The 23,120-nt window shown below is 38.4% G+C and overlaps 1 protein-coding gene across 1 annotated transcript in view; it reads left to right on the forward strand.

Annotated features, from left to right (window-relative positions):
* The window catches only part of Zfhx4 (zinc finger homeobox 4), a 193,060-nt gene that overhangs the window by 21,008 nt on the left and 148,932 nt on the right, over positions 1-23,120 (forward strand). Inside the window, exons 2-3 of the mRNA XM_042680697.1 lie at positions 1,891-4,541; positions 5,413-5,915. Of these exons, the coding sequence (XP_042536631.1) occupies positions 1,937-4,541; positions 5,413-5,915 (3,108 nt within the window). The 5' untranslated portion in view covers positions 1,891-1,936. The remainder of the gene's footprint in view (positions 1-1,890; positions 4,542-5,412; positions 5,916-23,120) is intronic.

Here is a 23,120-nt window from a genome sequence, read left to right on the forward strand (position 1 = left end):
AGAATAATTAACCTGGAGCTCATCAATGATTCAAATTACACACTAAGCTTTGTGATGTTTGATTCTTGAGCAATTAGAATGTCATTTTAACCATCTCCAATACCAAAACGAATTTTGATTTCATTTTCCATCTATGAAGATCTTCTGATATATTCTGAACGGATCCCTTACCTCTGATTTTGCTGACAAGATTAGATTTGATTATAAGTAAGGACAGTATCAATAAGCTATTTCTCCTAGTTTCTATGTCGGTGACCTTCAATGCTGTCTTCCTTCTAAGAGAAATTTTGAGAGGAATTTTTAAGATAGATAGTAACATTAGTGAACCTCTCTCTTGTTGTCTTAGCTCTCTGCCACTGTGAAGACTACAGAATACAGGGTTGGTAGGAGAATCCTGGCTGAGATGGTGCTTGTCTATCATAACTGACAGAATTTGCAGTATAATACAACATCAAACTTCCTTCTTTCAGAAACTGTAGGGATTGGGGGTGAATGTGTTGATTCTTTTAAATTAAGGCATTCTTGGCCTTGAAGTTATGAGTCCCTTTTATGAGTTCCCTCCTTCATAAAATCAAGGCCATGCCTATGTCATAGGCCAAAAATAAACACTAAAGTTTCAGGCCACTCAACTGTTGTGTACAGACCCATCATTCTGCAAACTGAGAGATCTGTGGGGACTCAGGGAAGCTTAGCTGTAATCAAGCTGATGTCACAGTAGCTGAAGTATACAGGCAGCCACGCACACACACACACACACACACACACACACACACACACACACACACACACGTGGAGGAACACATTTTGTATAGACAGCATGTTCAACTTTCCCCTGGCATTTTTCTCTGCTTCCAGAAATTGATACAGCTTTTATGGAGGGCATCATATCCTTAGCTAAGAAAGTTTATTGGAAGAAAAAATAAATAAATAAAACTTCAAACAAAATGATTGAGGATTTTCACGGGGAATATGTGTTTATGATTTGTTAAGCCAGATAGATGTTGATTGAGGTAATGGTTGAGAGACAGGCAACTCAACAGGATTGATAACATCAAAATTGTATGTGAAATGGTATTCATTACATATTGCAAGGGAGAAGAAAAAAAAAACGGAGTAAAAGTGATTGTCCCCCAGGATGATAGGACTGGCTGCAGTAAATATTAATTTCTGTTCTGTTGCCCATTGAAGTAACTGAAGTGTGGGGGGAAATTGTGATTGGTGCTTAATCAGAGCCAGCCAGATACCTGCTGAGAGCTTTTTCAAGAGGGAAGATTTGTAGTAAGCTGCTTTCCTGGCAAAATGAAAACCAGAGAAGAGTTGGTCTGCTCTGCTTATGTCTGTAATATTTCTAATTCTAAGGTCCTTTCAGTTTTCCCTCCCTCTTTTAGACATTGCCCCATAAAGAAAAATCTGAAAAATTACAAGTTATTTGTATTGTTCTTCTATACTTGCTACTCGTTTCCATTTCTACTTCAGTCTAGAAGTTTGCTTTTTTTTTTAAAAGAAGCATTTATGCATACGTACTATGTACTATGCATACTACTATATATATGCATAGTATATTTCTCTTGTTTTTTATTTGTTTGTTTTAAAAGAAAACAGGAGTGAAAAAGATCAGGATTACTAATACAAATTTTAGATTCCATGTGAATACTCATAGCTGTTTCCACAACACCTTAGATGTCAAGACATGCCTACGATAGCTATCTACATTATCTGGCTACATTTATACAAAGTCTGGCTGTGATAGATAGGTGTGATGGGTTTAAGTTCTTCCCCTCACCTTTTTAGATAGTCAAGTTTACAGCAGCTGTAAATTAGTGATGGGCTATTAGTGAGCTGTGTCATTATTTAATAAAAATGGCTTCTCTCACCTTATTTTTTATCCAGGTCCCTGACAGGCTGGATGAAATGAGATCCCCATGTAGCAATTGCCATGGAAACCTGTGACTCCCCTCCTATCTCAAGGCAGGAAAATGGGCAGAGCACATCAAAGCTATGTGGAACGCCACAACTTGATAATGAGGTGCCAGAGAGAGTTGCAGGAATGGAGCCCGACAGGGAAAACAGCTCCAGAGATGACAACCTGAAAACGGATGAGCGCAAAAGTGAAGTCTTGCTGGGTTTCAGCGTGGAGAATGCAGCTGCCACTCAGGTTACCTCAGCCAAGGAGATACCCTGCAACGAATGTGCCACTTCTTTTCCCAGTTTACAGAAATACATGGAACACCACTGCCCGAACGCCCGCCTTCCTGTCCTGAAGGATGACAACGAGAGCGAGATCAGCGAGTTAGAGGACAGTGACGTGGAGAATATAACAGGGGAGATAGTTTACCAGCCCGATGGGTCAGCATATATAATCGAGGACTCCAAAGAAAGTGGGCAGAATGCACAGACTGGGGCAAACAGCAAACTCTTTTCCACAGCGATGTTCCTGGACTCCCTGGCATCGGCTGGTGAGAAGAGCGATCAGTCTGCTTCTGCACCTATGTCGTTCTACCCACAGATCATCAACACTTTTCATATCGCTTCATCCCTCGGGAAACCATTTACAGCCGACCAGGCTTTCCCAAATACCTCAGCATTAGCAGGAGTTGGTCCTGTGTTGCACAGTTTCCGTGTCTATGATCTCCGACACAAGAGAGAGAAAGACTATCTAACCAGTGATGGCTCAGCCAAAAACTCCTGTGTGTCCAAAGATGTCCCTAGCAATGTGGACTTGTCCAAATTCGATGGTTGTGTGAGCGATGGGAAGAGGAAACCTGTTTTGATGTGTTTCTTGTGCAAGTTGTCTTTCGGTTATATCAGGTCATTTGTAACCCACGCTGTGCACGACCATCGGATGACCCTCAACGACGAGGAGCAGAAGCTCCTCAGTAATAAATGCGTCTCCGCCATAATACAGGGGATTGGCAAAGACAAAGAACCTCTTATAAGCTTTCTGGAACCAAAAAAATCCACTTCTGTTTATCCCCATTTTTCTACTACAAACCTCATAGGACCCGATCCGACCTTCCGCGGTTTATGGAGCGCTTTCCATGTGGAAAACGGTGACTCGGTGCCGGCTGGCTTCGCCTTCTTAAAAGGAAGCTCGAGCCCCACGTCGAGCTCAGCAGAGCAGCCGCTGGGGATCACCCAAATGCCAAAGGCTGAAGTGAATCTGGGGGGGCTGTCTAGTTTAGTGGTGAACACCCCAATTACCTCTGTCTCCCTCAGCCACTCATCATCTGAGTCTAGCAAGATGTCAGAGAGCAAAGACCAAGAGAACAACTGTGAAAGGCCAAAAGAGAGCAACGTCTTACACCCCAACGGGGAGTGCCCTGTCAAAAGTGAGCCCACGGAGGCGGGAGACGAGGAGGAGGACGACGCCTACTCCCACGAACTCGACGACGAGGAAGTGTTAGGTGAACTCACCGATAGTATTGCTAGCAAAGATTTCTCTCTCTTAAACCAAAGCATTTCTCCTTTATCATCCAGTGTGCTAAAATTCATCGAGAAGGGGACCTTGTCGTCCTCGGCGGCGGCCACGGTGGCTGATGACCCCGAAAAGAAAAAGCAGCCTACTGCCCTGAGGCCCAGTGGCAGTGGCGTGGCTGCCAACTACGGCACGGGTGGCAAGGACTTTGCCGACCCCAGTGCCAGTAAGGACAGTGCCACAGCAGCTCAGCCAAGTGACGCAGCAGCCCGGGGAGACGAAGACAGTTCCGCAGCTCCTCACCAGCATGGCTTCACCCCCAGCACGCCGGGCACACCTGGGCCTGGAGGAGATGGCTCTCCAGGCAGTGGCATCGAGTGTCCCAAGTGTGACACGGTGCTGGGCTCTTCTCGGTCTCTTGGGGGTCATATGACTATGATGCATTCGAGGAACTCGTGTAAAACCCTCAAATGTCCCAAATGTAACTGGCACTACAAATATCAGCAGACCCTGGAGGCCCACATGAAGGAGAAACACCCTGAGCCCGGAGGCTCCTGTGTGTATTGTAAGACTGGACAGCCTCACCCACGGCTTGCCCGGGGAGAGAGTTACACGTGTGGCTATAAACCCTTCCGTTGTGAGGTTTGTAACTACTCTACCACGACCAAAGGCAACCTCAGTATTCATATGCAGTCAGACAAGCATCTGAACAACGTTCAGAATCTCCAAAACGGCAATAGTGAGCAGGTGTTTGGCCACTCTACCCCGGCCCCCAACACCAGCCTCAGTGGCTGTGGAACACCCTCTCCATCCAAACCCAAACAGAAACCCACCTGGCGGTGCGAGGTCTGTGACTACGAGACCAACGTGGCCAGGAACCTCCGGATTCATATGACCAGCGAAAAGCACATGCATAATATGATGCTTTTGCAACAGAACATGAAGCAGATCCAACATAACCTGCACCTGGGCTTGGCCCCAGCAGAGGCAGAGCTTTACCAGTACTACCTGGCCCAGAACATAGGCCTGACCGGAATGAAGCTGGAAAACCCGGCTGACCCTCAGCTCATGATCAATCCATTCCAGCTGGATCCAGCCACAGCCGCGGCCCTGGCACCGGGACTCGGTTAGTATTTGCTGCTCTTCTGCACTGTTGACACTTTCTAATCACATTTGGACTTGGCGGGGTGCACTGGGATGGAGTGGTAGGTGCCAACACATTGGGGACAGTTTACTAGAAAGGACTTTCTTAAGTTGCCCCTGCAAAAATGTTTCGGCTGGCTATTACTTCGAAGCTAAATTGACTTCAGAGAGGATAGAGTTAAGAAATCAATGGCAGCCTGTGAGACAGTTAGCAACCCGGCTTCCTTTAGGAGGTTGATTAACAAATACTAATTTGCATTAATTGCTTACTATCATTAGCCATAATTAACAAGGTTTGTAGTTTCAACTTGGGTGACTATTCCCTAAAACATGTAGCATAAGAGGAAAAGGAGCTACCGTCATTTGAATTAAATATTTTGAACAATTTTTGAAATAGTCATAATGGAAGATAATTTAAACTAACAATAAGACCATTTACCTTATCCCAGGTATTTGCCTGTAGATTACAGGAGCGCATAAAGTATTAGCCAAATCTCATTAAGCTTTAAGCCAAATTGGGAAATCAACAATTAGTGTTTATGGAAGTTTATCTAGGGTCTTAAATTGCAAACACGTGACTGTTTTGTTATGGTATCGATCAACTTTCTTGTCTTGGAAAATACAAATTTCAGAATGACATCATGCCCAGTAGGAGTAATTAAAGCTATCTGATGAGGGAATTTAGAAGTTGAAAGGGATGATTGTAATTGATCCTGATTCAATCCTGTTACAGCCTTTTATAGTTTAAGCTCTAGAGAAAGCACATTCCTTGTCAAGACTTTATTTTACAGATTCCTTTTTGTGTGCTGTGTTTTCTAGTCTCTATTTTTCCTTTTAATTTTTTTTTCCTGTAGTAAATAATGAGCTGCCGCCTGAAATCCGGCTTGCCAGTGGTCAGCTAATGGGTGATGACCTGTCCCTCCTTACTGCAGGAGAGCTGTCACCTTATATCAGTGACCCAGCGCTGAAGCTATTCCAGTGTGCTGTTTGCAACAAATTCACCTCTGACAGCCTGGAGGCCCTAAGTGTGCATGTGAGCAGTGAGCGCTCTCTCCCTGAAGAGGAATGGAGGGCTGTAATTGGAGATATCTACCAGTGCAAGCTCTGTAACTACAACACTCAGCTCAAAGCCAACTTCCAGCTCCACTGCAAGACTGATAAACATATGCAGAAATATCAACTGGTGGCCCACATTAAAGAAGGGGGCAAAAGCAATGAGTGGAGGTTGAAGTGCATTGCCATTGGCAACCCTGTTCACCTAAAATGTAACGCCTGTGACTACTATACCAACAGTGTGGATAAATTACGCTTGCATACCACCAATCACAGGCACGAGGCGGCCCTGAAGCTCTACAAGGTAAGCAGCAACATCCATTTCAGTTGGCACAAAATAGACAAGGAAATTAACTGTTTCAGAGCTTGGAGCACAAATGTGCAAGGTAGAAGATGGATAGGGAGAGAGTCAGAGGAAGAGAGAGAGGGAAAGAGAGAGACAGAGAGAGAGAGAGTGTCAGAGAATAGCAAGACAGATACACAGTTTTTGATTAACATTCTGAGAAGTACATTGAAATATAGGATAATGGAGAGTTTATTTAAAATATGTATTACATGTTCTACTTCTACCTGTCTCAGTGGCATTGATTGTTTCATGGCAATGAATGGAAAAACTTTTCTGGGCATTGTCATAAATCAAATAATACCTTAAAATCCTTTTTACTTATTTATTGTTTTAAAAACAAAAAGCAACACATGGCACTGCTCTTAGCTAAATGTGATTGGTTGCAAGGAGCAGAGGACACAAATGGTGTCCTCTCTTGTGAATGCGTCACTTGTTTGGAGACAAATAAGAATGATCTAAACATGATGTTTTCTTTGTGTGTGCATGCAGTCTCACTAAAATTGAGTAAACACTCTCTCACTCTTAGCATCAGATGAAATTCTTCAAAAGCAAAGTCTGTTGATTTGTAACTACTAATGGCTTTTTTTCCCTTAAAGGGTGTTTTGTATATATATATATATATATATATATATATATATATATATATATATGTATATATATATATATATTCATAAAATGGCAAAGGAAATTTTATGTTTCCTGGGAAAGCTATGATGATGTAATGAATAATTAGAAATGATGATTGGCCAACATGTCTGGGTGTTTTCAAAACTCTAATTACTGATTATTGTCTTGGTTCATATAAATGTAACACATTCAGGAATAACTTACCTATTAAAAATTCTTTCTGGCCTAAAGGAATTCAGAAAATAATGTGAATCTTTAGTCATGTAACAAGTCCTAAATATGATTACAAAATCCATTTTGCAAGTGTTATCTATTGATTTACACTAGAAATCAGTGATACCTATAGTAGAGTGAAACAACAATATCATATCTAGTTTTTAAAATCCTATTTGAAATCACAAATAAGCAAGAGAAAGAGTAGATGTGGTTATCTGGATTAGGTGTAGCAATTATTTATTTGGGCTGTTCTATTGCTATATGTTTGGTTTATTTTTCTTGAAGTTCAAATTCAAGGTGGATATACTATGAATAAGAACCTAAAGAATTTGTTACATTGTTTCTGTGACATTGGCACTTTGTGGATCAATAATCAAAGTCTTAGAGTTGTGTTACAGTTTGTGGGGCACAGATCCTAATGTCAGATGGAATGGTTCTAACATTGAAAATGAAAAGAATTAATTATAATTCATAGATTTGGCAGACAGCTCTTTTAATTGTCTACTATTTTCTGTGGATATTTAACCTAGTAAAAGTTTTAGAATTCCTAAGAGGAAAGAAAATCATTAAGTTTGTATAAATAATAGATTTAGACCTTGGGAGCCATATAGAATATTTGTGAACTGTGTTTATATTCATATAGCACCTTTAAAAATTTAACATGCTAAAGAATAGAAGATGTAAATGTACAAATTTTTCGTTTTATCACTCTCATCTAAAAACATAGATAAAGAAAGAGGGTTATAATTTATTTTCTCAGGGACAGGTATTTAATCAATTTGGCTAATAATTTTTTAAATGTATGTAGGGGTATCTGCATAGTGGTGGTGGTGGTGGTGGTGGTGGTGGTGTGTGTGTGTGTATGTGTGTGTGTAAAGTTTACTGATTCCTTCTGTAAGTGTGGATTGGCCACTTCACTTTTCTGCGGGGAGATTTGCAAGGTGCCAGAGTGACTCTTGAAGTTCCTTTGCAGGAAAACTGAGACATTGTCCCTGAATCTAGAATAACCACTTGAGACAAAAGCTTCATTATAAATGAGGCTTTGAAGCTAAATAGAAAATCAAAAAGACATGCTTTTGCCTTAAAGATTTTATAAATCATATAAAATATACTTTTATAGTTACTTATCTTTTAAATATTCAAATATCTTTAGTTAGATAGTGCTTAAATATGGTCAGCCCACAAACAGAAAGTTACTTGACTGAACTTTCCTTGAGTTAAAAGAAGGTCAAAGAGACATATCTGAGCAACTGAAACCTGGCATCAGGTAACCCAAATGTATTGTTTTGCATTGTCCTTCAAGAAGGACTTTATTCTAGTAATAACTTGTAGGAAAAAAAAAAAAAACAACTCCTGTGGAGCAATATGTTGAACATGCCATTTCCAAACTGACTTCAGAAAGTGTATAGTCAGACATAGAGGATTTCCAGCTCTGTAATGAGGATATTAGCAAGCTTGGTCGGCTTATGTCGGCACAATAAAACCCGTTCATAAGTAACATTAATTGCTTTTAAATGGGAATCTAACAAATTGGACTGAGCCTGGAAAAAAAATCATGGTTTATCATACAGCTAAAATATTGAAATTAGACTTAAAGTAGTTTCAGAGTTAATGACTACACAACAATCTCCTATACAAAAATATTTTCATTAAGAGTTTAATTTACATTATTTTGCAGCATGAGTTATTTAGACATTAAAGGAAAGTGACAAGTGGCAGTTATAAGACAAATACAGAGCTGTGAGAAAACAGCTTTCCTCATTATTGACAACACATTGATTCAGAACACTCTAAGTGTGATGATGTGTCATTTCGATTTGAATAAACCATTTTGTCCCTCGAACTGTCAAAGTGAAGCTGTGTTACTTGAAAGTATATGCCTTTATTCTATTTTAAAGAGGTTAAAAGTTAAAGGTTAAGGGTTAGCTTAAAAGCATCATCTGCCTAGCTGCTTAACTTTAAAATGATCAATTTAATGAAAATCTGTTTTACAGATGTTGTTTTAATGTATTTGGCAGGATTTAGGCAGCTTTAACATTAGACGTATGCTAGTAAAAATTATTTCTTTATTTGACCAGAACAACACCTTTCCTTTTATGTTTAAGGTAGATGGCTTGTGGGTTATGGTATTTTGGCAAAGAACCCAGAGGCAGAATGTGTTGATGATCTTTCCATATGGACTCAAAAAAAAAAAAAAAAAAAGAATACCTTTATGTCTATTGCTAACGATGGCTGCAAAAACAAACAAAGCTGTATTCATTTTTTGGGGGACTGTTATTTTCCTAAGATTTTTTTTAAAGAAGAAACTTTTTTTATTACTAAGAAATCTTAGTCATTTCTTCAAGTGAACTTCTCTACAGTTCTCAAGATTAATGCATTTTGATTTTCCCTCAGACATATTAATGATGAAGCAAAATTGTTAGGGAAAATGAAAGGAAAAAAAAAAAGGAAATTTCAGATTTCCTTAACCTTTACTTTGAACATACGAATATATATTTAAATCAAAGTTAAAAAACAATGGGTATGCATGCATATAGAAATTGGTCCTACAAAGTAAATATCTATATATATTCCATCTCCATATAAACATATATTTAAATATGAAAAATGCTTTTAAGATGACATTACACTTGATCATATCCTTCTAATCTCATGCTTTTGCATTCTTGGACAATTTTAGTCAACTAATATCTGCATAAATGGGCTCTAATAGAAGTTTGTGAAATGAGTAACAGACCAATGAATAAACTAGAGTGGTCGTTAAAGAAGCTCTTCACTTCCGATCTCTATTCTAAAACAACAAAAAAGAAATGTGTTGGAATTTGGATTTCTTAAACAATCCTGAACTTTTCTAAAGATTCCTGTGGCAAGATACAAAACCACTTAGCATTCCACATTCAAACTGAAGAAGAACAAATAAGACTTTACCCATATTTCAGATTTACACTTGAGTTTATCCTTAGCTTAGCATGGCTGTAACTTTTCTGGCCAGCTAACTGAGCTAAGCACTACACTGCCCAAAACATATCCATGCTCTAGCTCTACCTGTATTTTGGCAGCACTCCTACCAGTCTGTGTGTTTTTAAGTGAGGTGTTCACAACTCTGCTCTTTCAGAGTTAAAAGCTTAATTTATAGGAGCATTTTGTTTCCTTCCTGCATCTGCTAGTAGTAAGGCAGAGATGCCTAAGTGAATTCCATAATGCTGTTTCATATCTGGATTTCAAATTGGCTGAGAGCAGTGAGCAAATCTCTTGTCTCCATGGTAAGCAAAGGACAGCACAAGGGATTTAGTCCTAGGTAACTTAAAGCGTACCATTCCCCCGAGGAACATTTTTGGGTTTTTCTCATTATCCATGTTATAGATGAAAGAATACAAGAAATAAAATCGAGGCGTGAGAAAAGGTTGCAGAGAAGAACACAAGTGGGTACACTGGGAGATGAGTGTAAAAAGAAAACAAAAAAGAAATGGAATAATTGGCTTCACTCAGCTTTTTTTGTTGTTGTTTTTGTTACCAGTAAGAAATAACAACCCAATCAGCTTGAAGGTAGAAACGAGTCACAGGCTTTTTCATTCCAATAGGTTTGAGTTCAGCTTTGCAATTTAAAATCAAATATACCCGATAGGTACCATTTCAATTACTGAACTGTCATTGTCCCCCTGCGATGGTGGAAGAGGTCAGAAGATTGTGTGGGACATATTTGCATAAAAGTCATTGTGCAGAAGGAAATTGGAATATATGTGTGTATCTAAAAAAAAAAACCCACACAGGTTTTCCTTAATCTTATTCTAGTCATTTGTTTAAATGAAGAAAGCTGTTTTCTGTGATAAACAAAAGTTACTCTTTTCTGTTGCTAAACAGTTAAGCTGAATGTGGAAATTTTTTTGCACTTTTTTTTGAATTGGTTTCAGATTTATGTTCATTTCAAGGTTGAAAAGCATGTGAAATTTAATTCCAGTTGCAGTATTTGTTTTTAAAGTAATCACAATTCAAATTATTTTATTATATTCTGTGTAAAAAGACAAGCAGGGATTAAGAAAACAATTTCTGTAGTGAAACATTACATGATTGTGAAATGCTTATAACTAATAAATACACCGATCAAATGAAGAGGAGTTGGTTAGCTAATAGCAACTAATAAATCACTGGTGTTTTCAGATCACAATGTAATTGGCCAGCCCTACTGACGACGTCTCCTTCTGTTTTTAAGCTTGACATTTGCTGAAGCACAGCCTTGTGTTATAACTGGGCTACTTCAGCACAAACATGGGCTTTTCACCACAGTCACATGGCAAGTAAAATGTTACTCAAGGAGCTGAAAAGCCTTGTGTATATTCCAAAAAAAAAAAAAAAGGATAAAAAGAACTATTGAAATATGGATAGATAGACATATATAGATTCTTAAAGAGGGATTAGATGATTTTTATTATATCAATGTTGACAGATACAATTATTACTGTGTGAAATTGTTATCAAACAGATAAAATTCTTAGTCTTATCTTCAGATAGTTTTGTAATGGGGTTTCAATTTAATATGTCCATTTTTGTGTACAATGCATCTTGATCAGTCACCCCTTTAATCATTCTCCCTTCCATCTTATCCCTATCTGCTCCATCAAGTTTTCTAGTTCCATTTTAATGTATGTATATTATCACTGTATTCGCGCGCACACACACACACACACACACACACACACACACACACACACACACACACACACACACACACACACACACACACACACACACACACACACACACACACACACACACACACACACACACACACACACACACACACACACCCTTTCCGCTTTCTGTTTGTTTTTCCCCTTATGTTTAGTCTCTCCTCCTATTAGGACATATTTCAGCTTCCCCATAGTCATTTTGTTAAACTTCGAGGCAAAAGTTTTTTTTTCTTTTTAAAGCTAAGTATGATATTGGGACTATCATATCTTACTTTTGACCATTCTTCTTAACCAGGCATCAAGCACATACTATTGTACTGCTGTCTATGTTCCTCATATCCTTGCTATTTTATCCTCTCTAGATCATCTTCTCATAGAAATACTTCATTTGGCCAGATTACCTATTTAATTCCTCAAAAAAAAAAGTATTACTTTAATTAAAGGGAAATAAGTATTGATAAAAGCAGAAGCTATAAAGATATAAATGGCTTTTAAGTCTGTTTCATTGTGTATTTGCATAAAATACTGTTAAATCTGGATGCATTTTTAATTTGGAAGAACGGAGGAATTATATCAAGAATCAGGACTAGGTAGGGCAGTGCCTTTCCTTAAGAGCTTCCTTTACTTGCCACCTCTGAATGCACATATCATTGCACACACACGCATACATACATACATCACCACCACCACCACAACACAACCATACCTCAGACAAATGCCCAATAATTTGGCACTACCACTTACCTCAAGAACATGGCACCTGTTACTATATGATTTGTGCACAGTTTTGTGTCAGTATCTTGTGCTCATATGATCATGTGGGTTATAGGTACTATTAAACCAAGAGCAGCAAATGAATCATTTGCTGTTCATTCAAAGGTCACATAGGTAAAGCAGAATATGAACAGTATTATCTTAACTTTAGTCCTGTCTTTGTGTGTTTCCTGAGCTTAAATGCAAGAGTCATTCCTATCAGTGGAGCTTGTATAAAGTTGCTGAAATGTTCACATGGGCGCGGGGCTGGCATGCAGCACTGAGCCAGAGTCATATGTTAGACAGGCCTCCTTCTGCTGAAAGGGTCTTGGCCCAGGGTGGAGTGAGGAGGAGCTGGCATGTGCATAATGACCACAGTTCTGCTTCCAGAACATCTGGCCTTCCTGAGTTCTACTGGAAGTGCATTACCGAGCTTGCTTTGAGTCTGAGAGCCTAGGCTCAGGCTGAGTTCAATTAGACGTGGAGATTTGTTCATTATTTAGGTAATTCAAGCCTTAAAGGTAATTTTCCCTTACATTATCAGTGTCTGTCAGAAGCACAAAGGAAGATGTGATTTATTCAAAATGTGAAGAGTGACAACAGGGCCATAGCCCCAGTTAATCATTAGGAGATAGCTTCACAGATTACAGAGCTAAGACTATGGTAACTGGTACAGGTGCAAGGACTTGAATTCTGCTTGCACCTCACTGTACCCCACTTTCCCCACTCTAATGAGATTCAGAATCATTTACTGAGCACTTACTATGTGTCTGCTTTTAAAATGTAACTGGTATGTATCTTCCTCCAATGTGGTAGGCTATAAGCTATCTTCCTACACCCTATGCAGGCAGAGGACTTTCTCAGATGCAGCTTTCTAATTTGACTCCAAAAGTACAGATTTAGCTTGGCAATTAGATATCAAGTTTATTCATAAAATGATAAAACTATGTATTTGGTTATCAAAAGTTTCCATGTTGTTTTTCAACAATACTTCATCAAAAGGCTGAGTGAGGCTGGTCTCTTGGTCAATAATTATATATAGTACAATGTCACTTATTTGCCTTGGCTTATTATTTTAAGTCGTTTTGAATATTGATCCTTGGTTGGGAAGTTTAATGCAGCTTTTCTCAAACAGGAGGATAATGCTGCTATTGCAGTATTAGAAAGTAAAGAATAAAATCACATAATAAAGAATGTAAAACGTGTCAGATTACAACTGCATTCAACCCTCTAGTATAACCTGGCTGCCAGGATGATCTTGGAGAGTCTCTGTAAATTCGGTTTACGATACACTCAGAGTTCTGCCTCAAGACAGTACTGTAACCACCAGTTATACTGCTCAGATTACAGATAAGAGCAGTTATGCATCACAGCATTTTATTTAATGATCTTTTGTTATGATTCTGGTTTTTCATAACTTTAAGAACTTTTGTAAGTTTGAATATAATTCATGTTAAATGTACATATATAAATATAAAAGCATATGGAGACATAAAATCCTTCTTTCAATGGAAGCATTAAGTATCATAGCATAAACATTTCCCTTTCCCATTACTAAAATGGTATTAGGAAAATACTACCATCAAGTAATGTGTGTGTGTGTGTGTGTGTGTGTGTGTGTGTGTGTGTGTGTGTGTGTGTGTGTGTGTGTCTGTTGCTGGAGTTTGAAATTATGTTTTTGTGCTTGCTAGGCCGATGGTACTCTACCACTTGAGTCATGTCCTTAGTCCTGTACTTTTTGCCCTGTTTCTTAAAAGATATTTATCTGGTAAGGTCTTTCTAAATTTTTTTTTTTTTACCCAGGGATGGCCTAGGACCACAATCTCCCTGACCACCCCCCCCCACCACTCCTAGCCTATTGAGTTCAATCCCATCAAACAGTTTAGAAGAAGTAGTATAAAAAAAGTTAGAGCTAAAGAATTATGTGCCTGTTGATATCTGCTGATAAAAGTGGAATGCAAGGCTAAGGGTGGAAAAAAATTAAGCTATTCCAAGATTCAACTGCACTGGCTCACTATAGCTTGGGGGAAAAAGAAGTTTTAAAAGTTTTATAATAGAGTGGCTGGGAAGGTGGCTCAGTGGTAGAGTGCTTGTCTTGCGTGCATGAGGCCCTGGGTTCTATTCCTCAGCACCACATAAGCAGAAAAAGCTGGAAGTGGTGCTGTGGCTCAAGTGGTAGAGCTCTAGCCTTGAGCTGAAGAGCTGAGGGACAGCACCCAGGCCCAGAGTTCAGGAACCATGACTAGCAAAAAAAAAAAAAAACTTTTATAATAGAGTGGCCATTGAGAGATTAGGCAATTGACTCTATAGGAGCCATGACATATTGCGAAGTCTATTATCAAAACCAACCTGTTTTCTCATCCAGATAGTTCATCAACAATGAAATCATATTGATAACCGACTTATCCATTATTGCCCTTTCTAAGGACATTGCTTTCTGAGGAGAGAACATTTACTTGTCAGTAAACATCAGTTAATAACTTTGTGTGCCTTGATCTCTCCGTTACTCTTCTTAAGTGTTCTGTGATTATTTAAATAAAGGACAGGAGGGTACTGAAATGCAGTGCAAAGCCCCTTGCTCAAGTCCTCCTAGTCAATTAGAGCCTACGCTGTCATTGCCTGGCTACTTCCATGCTCATGACTCGGTCTATTGGTAAGGCATTGGTGATAAGAAAACTTTCCTGCTAAATAAGAAAGTTGAGATCTGAGCCTCATGGTTCAAAGCCAGCTAAGACAGGAAAGTCTGTGAGACTCTAATCTGCAATAAACTATCAAAAAAATCCAGAAATAGAGCTATGGCTCTAGTGATAAAGCACTCACCTTGAGCAAAATGTTCAGGGACGATACCTAGGCCCTGAGTTCAAGCCCCAGGATTGGTAATGCTAGATAAGAAATGTATTAAGGGGCTGGGAAGGTGGCTCAGTGGTAGAACGCTTGCCTTGCATGCATGAGGACCTGGGTTCGAATCCTCAGCACCACAAAAGCAAAAAGAAAAAAGGTTGAAGTGGCGCTGTGGCTCACGTGGTAGAGCGGTAGCCTTGAGCTGAAGAGCTAAGGGACAGCGCCCAGGCCCAGAGTTCAGGCCCCACGACCGGACCCCCTCCCCCCCCAAAAAAAAGAAATAAAAAAAGAAATGTATTCATTACCTTGCTCATATAACTGTAACCCCCTTGTACAGTATTTTCACAATAAAAAACTTAAAAGAAAAAGAAAAAAAGAACACTTTTCTGTTTAAGGATAAGGAAGAGCAGGCTGTGGGAAAGGAAGAGAAAGCTAAGTACTACATGCATAGATTTTATCATTTAACATTCCACTTTCATAACTCTAAGCTAGCAGAATTCTGTAAAGACTTTTCAGATGTATTAGGAACTGAATCTAGCAATAGGTTTGCACATGTCAATGCATTCTACTGTAATGATAAACGTACAAGCATTGTTCATCTCATCTGAGAAGAGAAACTACTAGTTAAAATGATTGCCCAAATAGTTCCTGTAACAACAGAATTTTCACTTGCACCTGCTTCCTTTTACTGGCATGTTTTGGCTGTTTGGTATATTATGTAGAAAGGGTTAATAGACTATGTACTGCTTCTAGAGGCTGGGTTCTCATTGTTTGCAAGGTAAATGCCTGTGGAAACTTTGCTCATTCATTTAGGTCCAGGATATATCAGCAGTAATGAACTAAGTGGTACTCCACTTACCTGAAAGAGGGGATGTGATATCCTAACACCTACCTTATTACACAGGAACAGTTATAGCAGTCTACTACACTGAGAGCCTGAGTATATGTATATGTGTGTCGCTCTCTTTCTTTCTCTTTTGTGTATCCCTTTGACTTCTGAAGGGTTTCCTGTTTATTAATGAATAATAATTATATAGTATATATAGTGTATATATAACATATAGTATATATAATATAGTGAAGAATAATTATTATAAAGAGAATATTACCTATTATCATTTTTGAAGATGGTCTTGTTTTGAATGATTATTTTTTGCTCTTGTGTTTCCCTTGTTCCTAATGATCCATTTGTTACACGTTTCATTCAGGGAATTTTCCTCCCAGTGAACTCCCTTCTTCTCTCTCCCCAGAGTTTTGCTAATTATTTTTAATGTAAAGCTCAAAGTCTTCTTAGAACTATTTACATTGGCTGGAATTAGAGACATTAGAGGGAGTCATACCTCCCTAACTCTAGTTACTTGATGCTGGAAAACAAACCTACAACAACAATAGCAACAGCAGCTAAACACACACACACACACACACACACACACACACACACACACAAAACACAACACAAAACCTGCTGGTCTTTGACATTAATGTAGTTGTGATGCAGTTGATCCCATTTATTAGTGAAATGGGCTTTTACTGGAAACTCAGAATAGTCCTAGTGTTGAGAAGCCAAAATTATTAACAGCACAAAAGCTTCTGCTCACTGCAACTGGTAGGTGAGAGGCATGTGAAGACATTTGGATAACTGCAGTGGGCAGTACCTTTCAAAGACTTTAAAAGTTTTTCTTTTAACTTTCCATTCAGCAGGCCTGAGAATCACACTAGCACATGTCCTTAGGGCTTAGAATTATTCACTGTTCAATTGGGGGAAATCAGGTAGCAAGCCTAATTGCCATCACTTCTGATAGAGAGTCGGTTTGCCAAGTGTCTTGGTTGAACTCAGCATACCTGCAGCACTTACAATTGAGTAACAGAGTAGGTGAGTGACATCCATGATGGTGGAAGGCAATCACTGTCACACTTTACTTTGAATAAAAAGTGGTATGTTCAGAGGAAGGGTTTGGGATTCTTTTTTGGTGAAATTAGAATTACATGCCTACCAGAACTTGACATTCAGAATTTACTTTGTTTGGTGAATTTATATCACACAATATTATAAAGGCAGAAAATATTTCTATGTACAATATGATGCTAAATATCATTCTGTTGTTAAAAAAAAAGTCCTTTGATATCTTTTGAGAAGTAACTAGCTAAAAGTATGTTGTAGCTTACTATGTTTTATTTATTTAAAACTTTTCATGGAAAACTAAGAAATTGAAAAAGAAAAGATGGTTTATCAGTACCAAGTTTTTCCAGGATGAGTATTTCTTAAAAACCTGCTCCTCTGTCTCTTAGCAAAACTTTAAAAGACACAATAGCTGGGTGTTGGTAGGTCCTACCTATAATTCTAGTTATTCAGCAAGCTGCGATCTGGAGGATTAGAGTTCAAGGCCAGCTTGGTCAGGGATGTCTACCAGACTCCATTGTCAAAACAATCAGCAAAAAGCCAGACTGGTGTAGTTCATGTGGTAGGTAGGATGCCAGCCAAGAATCCTGGGCAAGCACAAGGTCCTAAGGGGGTCTCTCTCTCTCTCTCTCTCTCTCTCTCTCTCAACTTTCCTCTATTCATCCAATTATTTATCACTTTGCACAGATAGGAATAACTTTTTTCTTTCTTTCTTTTTAAAAATTATGTCTGTAATGGGGCTTGAATTCATGTCCTACAGGCTGTCCCTTAACTTTTTGCTCAAGACTGGCACTCTACCACTTGAGCTACAACTCCATACTTATGGGTTTTTGGTGGTTAATTTGGGATAAGTCTCATGGACTTTCCTGCTCAGACTAGCTTTGAACTGGGATCCTCAGATCTCAACCTCCTAAGTAGTTAGGATCACAGGTGTAAACCACTGGCACCTGACTAAATAGCTTTTTGTAATCTATGGATTTCCTGATTCTGTGTTAGAAACACCAAGATGGACTTTATAAAGAGCTATGAAGTTTTAGAACATTCTTTCTAAATATACAGCTGAAAAAACGGCCTTCAATATTATCTAACTTCTTAGTTATGTCAATATTTATTTAGATTGATATTGAAAAATAGACTGTCAGGTATGAGACTTACCTATTGGTCATTTTATTCATTCTTGTGAAAATATTGCTAATGATTTAACTCCAGCAGCTTAATAATGTATTGACAAATCATACAGAAAAGCCCACTTAAATCCCATACACATATAAACATATGTGGTCCCCAAATGAGTGATTGCATTTTTTCAGTGAGGAAGAAAATTATGACTGCATTGAGAAAATCATGTGTTAAGTGATTTGAATGGCACAATGGTAGAACCTCAGTGATATTTTCTGTAGGTACCAGTGAGACCTACTTCTACTTATGTTGCTCAAACCTTGGAACATGTGTGTGTGTGTGTGTGTGTGTGTGTGTGTGTGTGTGTGTGTGTGTGGTGTGTTAGAAAGAGCAAGAGAGATAAATGAGTTGGAAAGGGAGAGAATTCAATATATGAAACTGTATTAAACATGGATGAAGATCACAAGTTAATCATTAATGCTCTTTGTTTTGTTTTAACATAGATTGCAGAAATTTCTTCCTGTGCATTCTAAGTGTTCTCAATCTCTAGAGATAAAACCTTTGATGATGTTGTACAAGCCTTGTCAACAAGCACTGAAATCAGTTCTGTTTGTACACATGACTAATCAAAGGTTCAGTGAACAGATAGGATTTGTTGAAAGTGATAAGTTCTCCAAAAAGTAGCCCCACTAATTGTAGAAGCACACTAAACCTTTTTGCTCCAATATAGGCAGATCCTGAATCCAACTTTGGAATTGACTCCTCTTTGCAAAGCCTTTCCCTCTGTCTCTTAAAAAGTACTTTGTGTGTGTGTGTGTGTGTGTGTGTGTGTGTGTGTGTGTGTGTGTGTGTGTTCTGATCCTGGGACTTGAACTCACAGCCTGGGCACTGTCCCTGAACTTTTGAGCTCAAGGCTAGCTAACACTCTACCATTTGAGCCACAGTACCACTTCCAGTTTTCTGGTGGTTAATTGGAGAGTCTCATGAACTTTTCTGCTTTGGCTGGCTTTGAATGTGATCCTCAAATCTCAGCCTCCTGGGTAGCTAGGATTACAGGTGTGAGCCACAGGCACCTGGCTCTGAAGAAGCATCTTTTAAAGAAAGATTTTCTTAAGTTAATGTCTTCCCTCTGTATTATTCTATTTTCCTATTTGGTCTTTAATTCACAACAGATACCATTAAATACTCAGGCTCAGAGGTATACTCGAAATTCAGGGAATTGGGGAGTTTGAACAAATACCTCCTTAAATAGACCAGAGTAAGAAAATGATTAACTAAGACAGCAATCTCAATGTTTAAACATGCAATTATTTAGGGAAAGGTGAGTAAAAATTCAATGAGAGCAGTTTTAAAATGGAAAATGAAGAAAAAGAAGCCGTGTGCTACAAACCCTGCCATATTGACACATCAGTTACTGTTGAACTTTGCCATCTGCTTTATGTTTTTTTTAATTCTTTTTATTTGAGACAACTTGATTGAGATACAATTTGTATATCATGCAGTTCCAGTTTAGAAGCATTTAGAATATTCACAGAATGATGCAACCATCATCATAATGCATTTGAAATCTTTTCATTATCATAGAAGGAAAGTTTGTACCATTTTATCCATCCACAAATATCTCCCTCTCTTCCATTCATAGCCCTAAGTTACTTCTAATTGCTTTCTTTTGGGTAGGTTTGACTATTCTAGACATTAAGTATACATATATATATATATATATATATATATAAATATATAAAATCCTATTATATAGGAACTTTTGTGATTGGTTTCTTTTACTCAGTGTAATGGTTTCAATGTTCATTCATGCTGTGGCATGTATTAGCATGTCATTCCTTGATCTTATGAGTTTTCCATTGTATGGCTATTCTATATTTTATTCTGCTCCTCTCAGTTGGACATTTAGGCTGTTCCCTCTCTGGGTTTTTTGGAGAGTGATTCTATAAACATGTAGAATAAAATTTGAATGGAGGTATGTTGCCATTATTCTTGGATATGTACATAGCAGATAAATAGCTGGATTAACAGTTACTAATATATGCTCATTACTATCACTTTTTATTTTATGTCTGATCAATTTCTTTTCCCTTTTTGTGTAAAGGATATTTAAGACTAGAAATGTAGCTTGGTGGTAGAGCAGTTACCTAGAATGCATGAAACTCTGGGTTCATTTGCCAGCACCACAAAAAAATAGCACTTCCAATTTTTATCATTATTCCAATGCCCCTTTCCCCAGACAATTAGTTTAGTGAAATAATTGTTACCAACATTTATTGAGCACCTAGTTGATGAGGCAAAATAATACCTTAAATTCTTTAGATATATTAATTCTTTTTTTCTTTTCTCCCGGTGACTCCTTAAGATAGATAACACTATTATATCATGTTGAACATAAAGAAACTAAAACAATGAACATTTAATCATCTAAACTTACACAGCTGGTAATGTTATGACTAAGCCAGGATTTAAATTCTGATCTCCTCAGCCATAACATAACCCGCAGTGTTAAAATCAGGCTGATGATGAATCACAGTAAAGACAGCATTGAGATGAGGTACTTGAGCTGGAAGGCCTATTGTGACAGAAAGGGATGAAAATAAAGGTATTACTATACTAGATGGTTGTTGTGGTGGGAGCATGTATCCCCCTGAATGGAAGGAAAGAAGCAATGATGCTATGGATATAAATTTAGAAGCCAGGTGCCAGTGGCTCATGCCTAATGATAGCTACTTAGGAAGCTGAGATGTGAGGATTGCAGTTCAAATCTACCCTGGGCTGGAAAGTCAATGAGACTTCCTATTTCCAATTAGCCACCTAGAAAGTGGCTCAAGTGGCAGAGCACTAGCCTTGATCTCTCTCTCTCTCTCTCTCTCTCTCTCTCTCTCTCTCTCACACACACACACACACACACACACACACACACATTTAGAGATGGTAAATTAGAAAAATTCATTCATGGGCTGGGAAATTGGCTCAGTGATGGAGCGCTTGCCTTGCATGCCTGAGGCCCTGGGTTCCATTCCTCAGCACCACATAAGCAAAAAGAAAAAAGCCGGAAGTGGTGCTGTGGCTCAAGTGGTAGAGCGCTAGCCTTGAGCTGAAGAGCTGAGGGACAGCTGAGCGCCCAGGCCTAGAGTTCAGGCCCCACAACCGGACCCCCCCCCAAAAAAAATTCATTCATAAGCCTTAGCTCTTTTTGATGTCTGAAAAGTTAACCATTTCTGTTATTTATGTACTATTTTCTCTGAAAAATATGTACAAATTGAATCTCCTGTGTTTGTAGCATAAACATTGCAATATTTATGATAGATTAAATTTACTGAAATACATTTTGTTAGATTTATGTTCTAGTAATACACAACTTTATTTATTCTTGTTGCTGGGCCTAGGGCTTGACTCAGGTCCAGGCCCTGGCCCTGGAGCTTTTTGCTCAAGCTAGTGCTCTACCACTTGAGCCACAGCTTCACTTCCAGTTTTTGAGTAGTTAATTGGAGATAAGTGTCTTACAGACTTTCCTGCCTGGGCTGGTTTAGAAATGTGATCCTCAGAGCTCAGTCTCCTGATTAGCCAGGATTATATGCATGAGCCACTGGCTCCCAGCTTCACTAATATTTATGGTTAATTCTATCCTGTGCTGGACCTCAAAAGGTGAATAAGAGAGCCACAAAGGGAAATGATATAGTTCCTGTCCTCAGTAACTCACCCAGTTTAGAAGAAAATCATTTTCTCTATATTTTATTTTTCTTGTGTATTGGTCTCGTTCAATCATCCTTAATTCCAGAATTTGTAGGAACATCTTTAGTCTTTTACATAGAACATTCCAGCAGTGTTTATTCTTCTGTGTCATCTAGAGAATTACTATTTAGGGTTTTTTTTTTTTTAAGTATTTGGGAACAATTAGATTCTGCCTTTCAGGAATTTGACAAAGAGTATCTCTAATTCCACACCAGAATGCCTTTATCTCATTTTCAAAAATACAAACACTGGAAAGCAGTGGCTCATGGCTATAATCCTAGCTACTCAGGAGGTTGAGATCTGAGGATCAAAATGAAAGAATCACACTTCAAAGCCAGCCTGAGCAGGAAAGTCTATGAGACTCTTATCCCCAATAAACTACTCAGATAAAGCCAGAAGAGGAATTGTGATTCAAGTGGTAGAGCACTAGGCTTAAGCATAAAAAGGCTTAGTGACAGCATCCAGACCCAGAGTTCAAGCCCCAGGACTAGGAAAAAAATGCAAAAATAATGCATAGTCACAGTAAAATTCAAACTTCCTATTTTTTTTGCCTCTACCTCTCTACCTATGTCATGTCTGAGAGTGTATGATCTTTATGTTTTCAAACTGATAAGGAAATGGACAAACAAATATTACAGGATATTTTTCTTGCTAAATGTAAGAATGTTCTTCTTTCTATAGATATGAAACAAACATGTTTATATACTGTTTCTGATGTAATTGGGTAAAATAGTTTTCATATGTTATTTATGACTCTTTCAAGCACAATTCTTTTTGATTCAAACAATGCCTATTTTTCCTTAAAGTTTTCAATTACCAGAGACTTTCTGCACTTCCTAGGCCTGTTGATATGGGTAGGGTGAGGTCAGGGGTTGGGCTGCCAGTGTTCCTACTGTTAGAACACTGCCATTACATAATTTCTTCTTTCTGTTTACCATGAAAACAAATTAAAGGGATATTATGCAAGAAAACATGAGAATCATCCATATTATCTCATGCTAAAAGATTCTCTGGAGTGCTTTCTTGAGTTGGAAACCCAAAGAAAGTGAACAATTGGCTGTCTACTTCAACATTTATGTCATAAACATTTGATGAGCTTAGTAAGCTTGGATGAGGCATGTATCCATTTTAGATACCCACCCATCAGTAATATATTAGGACAGAATGTGGAAAGAGGGCATAGTGAGATGTTTCAAAGACAATGAAAACAATGCACAATTATCTCCCTGGTTTCAAAGTTTAAAAGACTTAAGTCAGACAATTTTTCTGTCTTCGGATGTC

Source organism: Dipodomys spectabilis, unplaced genomic scaffold (genome assembly GCF_019054845.1).
Source record: "Dipodomys spectabilis isolate Male_0828 unplaced genomic scaffold, ASM1905484v1 ptg000063l, whole genome shotgun sequence".
Lineage (NCBI taxonomy): Eukaryota > Metazoa > Chordata > Mammalia > Rodentia > Heteromyidae > Dipodomys > Dipodomys spectabilis.